General features: G+C 40.0%; 1 protein-coding gene across 2 annotated transcripts in view; it reads left to right on the forward strand.

Moving 5' to 3' along the window:
* The window catches only part of plxna2 (plexin A2), a 269,674-nt gene that overhangs the window by 176,035 nt on the left and 81,498 nt on the right, over positions 1-12,141 (forward strand). For both annotated transcript variants that reach the window (XM_051096153.1, XM_051096152.1), the window contains exons 6-8: positions 6,281-6,404; positions 8,806-8,959; positions 10,673-10,769. In XM_051096153.1, the coding sequence (XP_050952110.1) occupies positions 6,281-6,404; positions 8,806-8,959; positions 10,673-10,769 (375 nt within the window). The remainder of the gene's footprint in view (positions 1-6,280; positions 6,405-8,805; positions 8,960-10,672; positions 10,770-12,141) is intronic.

A 12,141-nucleotide genomic window follows, 5' to 3' on the forward strand; every position in this document is an offset into this window, starting at 1 on the left:
TATGGTTATAACAATCATACGCTGCTCATTACATGGCCAGGCTGTTTACTTCTTAGTCTCTGTGTTGAGCTTGAATGGTGCTGGTCTGTGTTCAGATTATATGGGATTGGTGCTCAGCTAAATGAATTCCTAATTACATATTGATTTGGATGAGTGGAAGCAGATTCACTCTCTCAGGCTGTTTATGAGTGAATTATTTCACCTGTTGGACAAATACTGGGGCAGTATGGAGATGAGAGATCGATTTACACTGGGTTTTGGACTCTTCTCATATTGTCTCATTTTGTCTCTCTAGTTGTCTCGCCTCACCCCCTCTCCTCACATCTTGTCCTATCTACTCTCCTCTTATTTCTTTTCAACACTCATCTCATCTCCTCTCATCTCATCTCTTTTTTCTTGTCTCATCTATACTCAGCCAATCTTGATTCTCGCCTTTCTTTTCGTCTATACTCCTCACTTCTCGACCCTTCTCTTTTCATTTTATCTCAACCCTTCTCCTTTTGTCTCATCTCATCTCAACCCTTAACTTTCTGTCTTATCTCAAATTTTCTCATTTTACTTCATCCCATCTTGAGACTTTATGTTTTCATCTCATTTCTCTTTTTGTCTCGTCTCATCTCGAGACTTTTCATCTCAACTTCTCTTTTCGTCATCTTTTATCATCTCTTTTGATCTCATTTCATTTCTTTCTGTTTCTGCTTCACTTCTTGTCACTTCTTTGTTTGTCTCGTTTCATCTTGCCCCTTTTTTTTTGTCTTGTCTCATCTCAACCCTTCACTTTTTGTCTTATCACACCTTGACTCTATTCAACTCTATTCAAGGGTCATCTTGACCCTTCTTATGTCATCTCTGTTCTTCTCATCCCAGTCTTCATTCTTGTTTTCAATTTTCAATTCTTCTTGACCCTTCTCTGTTCATCTTGTCTCAGCTCTCATCTTTTTGTTTTATCTGTATTTGCCTCATCTCGACCCGTCATGTTTGTCTAATCTCATCTCGAGACTTCTCTTTTCTTGTTTCATCTCAACTTTTCTCATTTCGTCTCATCTCATCTTCTCTCTTTGCGTCTCACCTTGAGACTTCTCTTCATCTCATCTAAACTTTTCTCTTTTTCGTCTCATCTCGAGACTTCTCTTTTCATCTCATGTCAACTTTTCTCTTTTCATCTCACCTTGAGACTTCTTTTTTCGTCTCATATCATCTTGAGACTTCTCTTTTCATTTCATCTAAACATTTCTCTTTTCGTCTCATCTCGAGGCTTCTTTATTTGTCTCATGTCAACTTTTCTTTTTTGGTCTCAGCTCAAGACTTCTCTTTTCATCTCATCTCAAATTTTCTCTTTTTCATCTCATCTTGAGACTTCTCTTTTCATCTCATCTCATCTTTTCTCTTTTCATCTCACCTGAAGACTTCTCTTTTCATCTCATATCATCTTGAGATTTCTCTTTTCGTCTCACCTTGAGGCTTCTCCTTTTGTCTCATGTCAACTTTCCGTTTTTCGTCTCTTCTCGAGTCTTTTCTTTTTTGTCTCATTTCAACTCTTCTTTTCATCTCACCTCAAAACTTATCTTTTCGTGTCATTTCAGCTGTTCTCTTTTTCATTTCATCTCAACTTTTCTTTATTCGTCTCACCTCGAGACTCTTCTCTTTTCATCTCATTTCAACTTTTCTCTCTGTTTCATCTCATCATAACTTTTCTCTTTTTGTCATCTTTTGTCATCTTTTCATCTCATTTTATGTTTTCATCTGATCTCACCTTAACTTTATCTTCTCTTCATTGCTGGTCACTTCTATTCATCACATCATATCTTCTCTTTCCATCTTCTGTCTTTTCCATCTTCTCATCTCATCTTTTTTTGTCTCTTTCTTGTCTCATGTTTCCTCTTCTCATATACTTTCGTGTTACCTCTTGACTCGACTTTTTGCCTTGTCTGTATCTTGTCTCATCTGGCTTTTTCCTCTCTTCTCATCTCATTTTTTACATCTCATTTTTGTCTCCCCTTATCATCTCATCTCTTTTAGTCTCTCGCCCCCTTTCCTCTCCTCTTGTCCCATCTTTACTCATCTTATCTTGACTATCCTACTCTCTTCTCCATCTCAACTCTCCCGGGGAGAGGTTCACAACACTCCCACAGCTTTCTTCTTAGCTTTGTTTTAAAAGGGAAACTTTCATTCATCTGTAAAATGTCCCGTCTTCTCCTTCCTCAGAGCTTTGCTCAATCAGGTGCCTCGCCACACACCTCGTGGGATGTTTTGAGGACGCTGGTAAGAAAGCAGGAAAGAAACAAGAGAAAAATCTTCTCCTGTGGTCTGTCTCCTCTCGTCAGGGCTGAGTGTGTGTGTTGAGTGTGTAAGGAGAAGAAAAGACACTGTAATTGCCTGTCTGGTGCACAGGGCTAAAAGCAGACGGTAGAGAAGAACCCAAAGGTTAACCCACCACTACCATTACCCTCTCTCTCTCTCTCTGTCTCTGTCTCTCTCTCTTTCACACACACGCACACTGAAAACAGGTCATTCATAAATCTTAAAGCTTGTCACAAAAACAACCTTTAACATATTACTACCACATTTAAATATCAACGCTTATTCATAATTAACAGCAGTATGTCAATAGCTTTCAGTTTTCAGTATGTCAATACAGAGAGTTTAGTCATTCATAACAGAGTTCATTTGCATATTAAAGGTTGGCCTGCAGTTGCTAAAACAACCTGTTTAATTCTAAGGGCCAGAAAGGAGGTGGAAAATGGTAGTCGTCAAACAAAAACACCACATTTTGGTGCAACAAACCTTGACTTTAAGAGAATATGAATCATATTTTATGTGCGTTTGTGTGTTCAGGCATTTTCTTTGATGTGTACGTGTATGCAGCTCTCTAAGCATTTCATTCAGGTCTTTAGAGGACCAGGGCTGTCGAGAGGCAGAATAAACCCCTCTGGAGACAAAATGATGTGTACAGGGAACACACACTCTTCATTTAATGAAAGAGAGAGAAGAGGTTGCCCACTAAGTACACACACTTACATGTACACACACATTATAATGGCCGTCTCCTGGTGCCATGGCAACGCAGCATCCTGAGTACACCCACCTCCTCCTCCAAAATCAAACCCGGCGCCTGGATTTGGCGGCTCGGAGAGATGCACACACTCACGCAGACAAACCCACACCCACGTTTTCAGACAGTGAAGTATCCACAAGCCGTCTCGGACATCTGAAAGCACATTAAGTGTCATTTCTCCCCCCACCCCACCCCAGAGCATTAGGCATGTTAAAAAGACACGGCAAATTGCAAGCCTACATGCTCTTTGTCAGAGATAGAGAGCAAAGAGAGAGGGAGGCTGAGTCAAAACCAAGTGGCAGGCTGAATGAGCATGGTGTGAAAAGTAAAAATAACCCTCAGATTTGCAGAAGTACAGTGAGATTTATAAATGTAAGATGAATCAGCGATAGTAGTTTCTGTTTGTGAGCTGGTCTGTGTTAATGTAACAAAAATGGTAATTTAACATCAAAAAAGTCATTTTCCTGTCTGCCAGTGCTAAGTAAAAAAACTTTGAGAGAAACAGGAGGACATATTCTGGAATTATACATGTCTAGGGTTGTCATGGCTTGTGACAGTAATGACAGCTTTAGTCATGTGATGTCTGATCAGCTGGTCCTGAATTAGAAGTTACTGATTGCTCTGTCTAGGGAAAGTGATTGTATGGAGCTGTTCAGCACCAAGGACAGCAGCTGAAGTGAGCAGTGATGTTCATGTTGCCAGAGTGCTCAACTGTCAAACTAAAAAAAATGTTAAAAGATATGAAATTTTCCCCTCTTTTATATTTCTGAAATGTCATGTATGCTTATTTATTGTGCCCGATTTGACGTCATGCTATTAAACATAATCGGTGTGTATTATCATAAACACCAAATCTAATTTGATGCATTTTAATGCAACTTTCGCAGGGGTCTTGACTGACAGGTGATCTGACCAATCATAAAGCCAAATCTGCCATTTCATCCAACAAAAAAATCAGACCAAAGAGTAGATTAACTTCGGCAGACTTGAACTTAAGAAAATGGTGTGTACTGACGTCTTTCCGCGGTTGCAATGAAATACCTTCTGCTGTTTAATTCACGCTTAAGTAATTACGAAAAGATGGTCCGTTAATGTGCTGTTTGAACTGAGGCGCTACAGCGACCTGTCACGACACATTAAAGTCCCCATGAAATTAAAATTAAAGTTTATTGGCTTTTAGTATAAATATGTTAGCCTTACGGTTATCTATAAGGTAGTGTGCTCCAAAACAATGACAAAATTTGCATTTACAAGATATAAGCATTTAAAACTTACAGTCTCTCACTTCCGCCAATATGGATCAACGATTTTGATGACATCACGCTGCACTTCAACTTCTCATCCAACTTTCTGTCCAATCAAATGCGCTCTAGAATCCGAAATGTCCCGCCCCCCTACACTATAAATAGATGCTGAAGCTGAGATCGGTTACTTGTTCACAGTGTTAGTATTTTCTGTACTGTGAAAGGCATGTGCTCAATGTAGGTGATAGGGAACCATTCAGACAGTGTAAATATGCTTTCGATTGGGGCAAATGAGGTCTGGTTTCGCATTGTGTCAGGCGAACTGCAGCAGTGCACAGTCTACTCTGGACTTTGGCTCAGGTCCAGAGATGCGATCGCAGGGAGAGGATGATATGCACAAGTCGGCATATATTAAACACTCAAAACTACACAGCCAATGTATGATTATGATCACTGTTTTGTTTTAGTAAGATTTTGATATTGAATCTAGAGGGTAATCTGTTAGATTGTGGCTGTCAAATGCGGCTTTACCAGTTGCCAAGCAGATATAAACGAAACGCTATTGGCTATTTTAAAAAAGGGAGCGGGGCTGATCGATATATCCTGCCCTGTTTTCCTGTTTCAGTTTAAATTACGTTGAGAATAACGCTGAGTGTTTCAAGGCACTTCAGTGGGCCTTTAAAGAGCCACAAAACGGTATTTATTGTTAGAATTTCTTTAAAAATGACACAATTTGAAAGCTAAGACTTTGTTTTATACCAGAAGTAACCTGTTCTGTCTTGTCTGTTGGCACGTTGTCAGTTTCCTCTTTGCTCCACAATGTGTTTTTCACTGCATGAGAATATGTTGTGTGTTCATGTCTAGTCGGACATAGCAACAGTAACTAAGGGGGGCGGGTCTTTGCTAAGGGAGAGAAAAAAGCCTTTAGCAAATAACATTTACATTTCTGCCTTTTTATGCAAAGTTTACATTACCGTTTTGCTTTTGAAAGCTCGGAATAGAGTGCCCAGGCTACTTTATATCACTTTTTTTTTTTTTTTTTTTGAGTTGTAATTATTATGCTTTATATTTTTTTCCCATATGTGGTTTGGTCAGTTACCCAGATGCGCGGCCATATTTGCGATACTCGGATGTAAACAACAGCATGGATTGCACAGTTAATGTACTACTGAATACATTGTTCTGCTAATTTATGCTGTCTAAACCACAGATAAAACTTGTGGAAGCTGCTAAATCATATAGAGAAAGACCTAGTAAGCAGAAAAGGGTGCAATCTTTTGACAAACTAAAGTTATTAGGTGATAAAGATACATACAAGCCGTTTTAATTAAGATATTAGCCTAATATTTCAGCTACCTGATCGGAAATGATAAGAACAAACACGAATGCTGTCAAAATTTTTGCCCTTAAAATCCTGGTTCAGTTTGGCCAACCACAAACGCCTTTTGTTCCTCCGACATTTTTTTGCACTCTTCTCCTTGATTTGTTATAACTTTTGGCAGCCTATAGTACTCCAAATGTTTTTCCCATTCCAACTGATTAGTACAGCCCAAAACATGAAAATAATGAACCATTTTCAGCAGCAATAATCAGCAAAATATGCAAGTTTCGTTCAGTTCAGTGGCATTGTTTATGTTCAGTGCCGCAATATGACGCATCGTGAAAACGCTCTATTGTACAACACTGTGCATCAAACCCTGTTGTTTTTTAATGTGCTTTAGAAATAAACTTTGCTTTGTTTCGAGTAAATGATGAAAGAATATCAATTGTAAAGCAGAAAAATTCCTTATACATTTATTTTTGGTTTATTACTATGTTACTCTCTCATTAACTTGATATGTTCTGAGAGAAGGGTTATTTTCCAATGATTCCCAGTGAACACACACGTTTGCTTTGAATGCACTGTATCAAACATCAATCCTTGAGCTTGTCCCGGTGTTTTTTTCCCAACTAACTACTGTTTGCTCTTTCTCTCTTATAGATGTTCTCAAAGGGATCGTTGCGAGCGGGCAAACGAGCCGTACCGTTTCGCCGCCACGCTGAACCAATGTGTGAAAGCCACGGTGTACCCGGACAGCATCGCCGTGTCTGAGCCCAGCGTACCGGTGAGACACCTCGCAGGCCATTTATAACCTTTACTCACAAGAACACAAACACTTTAACAACCTCGAGGTGACGTTGACTGAAATTCAGGAGCATGGATTCCTTCCAGCGAGAAAAATTAGCATGAATTAGTTTTCAGTGAGATGTCTAGATAAACAGTTTTGGGTTTGGAAAGCGTGCGCTGTGTGGGAGGGCTTGAAGAGCGAGATATCTGGAAAGAGAGTCCTTTGGGAAAGGTATATGCGTGGGTGAGATGCCAAATAAGCGTGTGGGCCGGAGTAGGAGTTGTGTTCAAGAAGACAGAGACGTCGATGCAGGGCTAAGACTCTTGTTTTGGACATTATTTTTAGTTTTAGTGCCCTGCTACATGCAAAAAAAACACTATTACAGGCATACCAGGAAGTATGAAGGTATTCACCTTGGTTAAACTTCCCTAGGAAGCCGGGGGAAAAATTGTGATGTCCAGATAATTGATAGAGTCCCTGTATCACAGCTACCTGATTAAGATAATGAGGCGTCCGGCTCTAAATTAGATGTTTCTGTCATGCCGTAGCGCTCGACAACATGACAACAGGGTCACCGCTGTTCGGCGCGTCGCACGATGAAGGGGAACCATCTCCATGACAACAAAACCCATCCTCACGGGCGCCGGAGGAGCATGAAAAGCAGCTAAAACAATCAAATTACCTTTATTAGAAATGCTAGCAACAATTAGCCCTCCCTGCACATCGAAAAATGAAAAAAGCTAACACGCAACGAAAGGAGCAAAGGCAAAACATAGAGACACCAATCACGCCTCGTCAATGTTGTTATGGTCGGACAATGCTTTGTAGACCGCGCTAACCACAAACAATGCCTTGTCTCAATGTTTGAGCACAACATATAACAAGTCTGTTAATTAGCAATTCTGTAGCTCTCAGCACACTAGCATAAAGTGTGCGGAAAAGAACATCCTTGTGGTTTTGAAGCAATTAGATGGCATATAGACATTGGAGATTTCAAAAGACAGGGCAAAAGTCAATGAGATGGGTTGAACACACATAACCTAAGAAGAACCACGATAGCTAAAACTATTGTAAACTATGTGGTAAAAGTTAGCCGAGTAATCTTAACAAATGTCACAGCAATAATTGTCCTCTTCTTCTGTGGTAAGAAGACCAGCTTGCATGTGAAATGTGTGTATTTATAGCCTGCGAGCTTCGTCCTGTGTGTCACCGGTCCCCCAGAGAATGACTTCAGAGGGCCATGTGTGCTTTGAGAAGATGTGCGAGAGCATTCGTGTGAAATATAGGAGATGTAGTTCAAAGATGGAGAAGGAACGGATGGATTGTTAAATGCCCTCTTTGAGCAGGAGTCTTTATAAGGTTAAGTCTGTAATGATGGCTGGAGTTTATGTCGTGCGAGACCATCTGCTGCATGCTGCAGAATGAACTTTGCCCATGTGAGAAGACTAAGGTTATTTGATCAGAAAGAAACAGCTTCTTTCGCAGCCATAGCTTGGAGGATAGCACTCATGGTCAGACATATAGACAGCGTTTTTCGTTCAGCTACTCATCCTATCCTATTTTTATATATGTATTTTTTTCTATATATACATTATAACATAAATTATTACATAAAATAATGTACAAAGTAATGCTAATATGGATAGAGAATATATTACAATTGCAACAAAATACTTCAAATCATAAAGTCGTTTTATTAATAATATAAATATAAAATTTTAATGTCAATTAATTAAAATAAAGGATTAATAATGTTTTATCAGTTGTAAAGTACATATGTGACACTAAAAAACAGTCATAAGGGCCAATTCTTTAAACTGAAATTTATACATCATCCGAAAGCAGTATAAATAAGCTTACCACTGATGTTTGTTAGAATAGGACAATATTTGGCTGAGACACAACTATTTTAAAATATGGAATAGGAGGGTGCAAAAAAATCTAAATATTGAGAAAATCACCTTTAAAGTTGTCCAAATTAAGTTTTTAGCAATGCATATGACTAATCAAAAATTATTTAGTTAGTTTTTAATTAGTTTTTATATATTTACAGTAGAAAATTTACAAAATATATTAATGGAATATGGAACTTAAGACATATTACTATATTTTTAACAATTACTTCTAAAAATAACACAAATAAAAATCTATAATGGTAATATAAAATATTATAAATTAATAAAAAATAAAAGGTCAATAAAAAATACAATTAATTTTAAGTCAATATTGCTCTGACTTTACATCCAGGAGTTTTGAAAATAAAAATCTTGTCTGTATATTGCATCTTTATCTTTTTTTTTTTTTTTTTTTTTTAAGCTGAGATTGTATTTTATTCTATACACCTTAGAGCAACTCCTTGAAAACTCCTTTTCTTATCTGATCTCTCTCCTCCATCTAGCTGCTGGTGAAAGTGACAGATGTTCCGGATCTTTCCGCTGGAATCACATGCTCCTTCGGGAACCTGACGGAGGTTGAGGGCAGAGTGGATGGGAATCAGATTCTCTGCACTTCTCCCGCTGCTAAAGATGTTCCCATCATCCCCACAGATCAAGGTATTTATTCAAACTAGACTATTCAAACTAAAACTCCATAATGCCGTCCCACTGTATATCCTCCCCGTGGATTTACTGCTGATATCTCCAGCTCTCCATGTACTCAACTTTCCTTATCAATTGGCATCTCTTTTGTTTTTTCATTGTCTATCCATCTACCTGTTCTCCTCAGGGAGGTGATCTCTATTCTCTTGTATAGATGCTCTATTAATAGACCCTCCCTAGCGTACCCAACAGCCTCGCTTCCTAATGAGGGCTTCATTCAGCAGTGCCGCCTGCTCTCACACTCGAGCCGCACCATCGATCCCACCGGCCACGTGCAACCGCGGCTCTAATGAGCCTACACCGACCCCGGGTCGGCCCCAGGGCTACAGGCGTGCTCTCAGACACACTTACGCCCATTACAGGTGACGAGCCCTCTGCCCTCTCCCTACCCGTAAATAGCTCCAGGGAGGGAGTTCTTCCCGAACGCTGATCAACAATTGGGTTTAGAGTCATATGTGGTTATGAATATAATCAGGGATCGGTTCGCAGTGTGGGAAACCAAAAGTAGAGGATCTAGTTCCCGGGATACCGCATGGTGTAACTGTATATGTGACTACAGAGGTATCGTTTAAGTAGTCACTTGGCAAGATAAAAGCTAACATTCATCTGCGGACAAATTCCTACATGTGCTTTCCGTCTAACCTCTGTTGGGAAGCAGATGGCCGCATATGCGGCAGAAGTTGGTTGTGATTATCTGAATCACAATAATTCCCTCCCAGCTCACAGTAAATGACAGCTCTGTTTACCCACAACCCCCGTGCCCTTGTTGGGGGGAGCATTATCCAATCAGTGGCCTCCCTCAGGTAAATGTCATCTAATCCCCCGGTGCCTCATATTTGCCGCGTCTCTCTTGACTGAATCAGGCTCGATAGGAACATATGAGCATCGATCATGTGTGGAAATACCCGCTCACTGAGTGGTGGGTGTGACCAATCCTATTCCTAGTTTCCAATAGCCACAAGGCACGAGACGGTTGGGCGTTTGGGAATTGCGTGCCAGGTATTGTCCTTGGCGTATGCGCCAAAAACATGTTTAAAAAGCCAGCTTTTACCCTTCAGTCCGTTCATCCCTGTTACGAGGCGCGGAAACAGGTGCGCAGGAGGGAAGAGGAGAGGAAGTGGTGCTTTCGGGTCACGGCTGACTCCCACACACTGTATGCTAGCTGAATCGCTGCCTGTTTGGGACGGAGCTCGTGCTTATTTGAGTATGAAGAGCTGGCCGCTTATCGAGCGCGAGCGTTTGGTCTGAACGGCGATCGGCATTCTCCACGCAGCCACCCTGCCAAACGGGATTGGCCTGGCTGGTGTTCTGCGGCGCTGCCAGCCGCTCCTCCGCCATTACATCGACGCCGCCGCCCCCGGGCCTGTTTCACATTAACAGCAGGGCTCAGCTGTGTTCTGTGTGACAATAGCATGTCTCCACACACACACAAAAAAAAGAACGAAAAAAAAACCCCACCAAATATGCTCATATCGGTTTGGATGCCACGCACTGCAGAGCTGCTCGAGGCTCCGCTTGACTGTGAGAATACGACGCGAGGAATGCCAAGTATTAATCAGAAGACAGCTTGAGCATAAAGCAAGCTGAAAAAAGGGTGGCAAACCAAACACAACAGAATGCGATGTGACAGAAATGTTCTCATCTCTTACTCTCTTGCTCTCTTTTCAGACTGGTCGGGTGTCGAGCTCAGACTGAACTCGAAGGAAACGGGTCAGATGCTAATTAGCACAGAGGTGAAGTTCTACAACTGCAGCGTGCACCAGCTGTGAGTATACACACACTTCATTTAACTCATTTCCAGAGCTAAGAAAAATCGCATGTGAGAACTCGTTAATTTCTCAGTCATGGCCCTTGATGGAATAAATTGAGCAAAAATGGCACAAATGCCCATCTTTGCAGGTTTTTCTTTTGAGAAAAATACATAAGGAGTCGCACATGTCAAAGCTTTAGAACATTTATTTATGAATCGTTTGATGAATAGAAAGTTCAAATAGATAGAAAATAATAAAAAGAATAGAATAGAAAAGAAAATCTCTTAAATGTCTCTAGTGCCATTTTAGATCTTTCTTTTCCAACCTTTTGAATGGTAACATAGCTTTTTAATGAAGTGAAAACTTAAGGAAGTAAACAAACACTAAGTGCAAGTTTGCTAAAAAATAGCTTAAATAGCTATTTGGCTCCTGGTTAACGTTATCTAATACCCATACAGTCTGTAACACTATTAGGCTACATTTACACTAGTGCGTTTTCAGTTGTATCGTGTAGACGCCAGTGTAGACGAGGATCGTTTTCATTTCAAAATGCTGTTTTAAAGCTAAAAACACACTAGTGTAAACAGGGCCTTAGAAAGGGAATGTTTTTTTTCAGAGGACGAGCAAGCTGTTGTTAGAGCAAGTTATAATTAAAGGATTAGTTTAGTTCCATAATAAAAATTTCCTGATAATTTACACACCCTCATGCCATCCAAGATGTTCATGTCTTTCTTTCTTCAGTTGAAAAATAGGGTTTTTGAGGAAAACATTCCAGGATTTTTCTCCGTATAGTAAACTTCAATGGGAGCCAGTGGGTTGAAGGTCCAAACTGCAGTTTCAATGCAGCTTCAAAAGGCTCTACAGCCGAAAAATAAGGGTCTTATCTAGTGAAACGATGAGTCATTTTCTAAAAAGAATAAAAAATTATATACTTTTTAACCACAAAAGCTCATCTTGCACTAGCTCTTCAATGCGCCACCATGTAATCACATTGGAAAGGTCTTGCGTGGTTAGTTCTTCATCTGTGTGCTTTGGTTCAAAAAGGTAGGGTAGAGGGAAAAACTCATTTTCCCCTCTAACATCAAAATCCGATATTGTTTTACCATTTTTTTGTAAAGCCAGTTTGTAGAGCCCTTTGAAGCTGCATTGAAACTGCAGTTTGGACCATCAACCCATTGGCCACCACTGAAGTCCACTATATGGAGAAAAATCCTGGAATGTTTTCCTTAAAAACCTTAGTTTCATTTGGACTGAAGAAAGAAGGACATGAGCATTTTGGATGACATTGGGATGAATTACCATAATGTTTTTGTTCTAGAATTGAACTAATTGTTTTCTTGGAGTAGCATTCCCAAGTAAAACCAGTCACAGAATATCCAGGAATGT

This window comes from Labeo rohita, chromosome 23 (assembly GCF_022985175.1).
Source record: "Labeo rohita strain BAU-BD-2019 chromosome 23, IGBB_LRoh.1.0, whole genome shotgun sequence".
NCBI classification, from domain to species: Eukaryota; Metazoa; Chordata; class Actinopteri; order Cypriniformes; family Cyprinidae; genus Labeo; species Labeo rohita.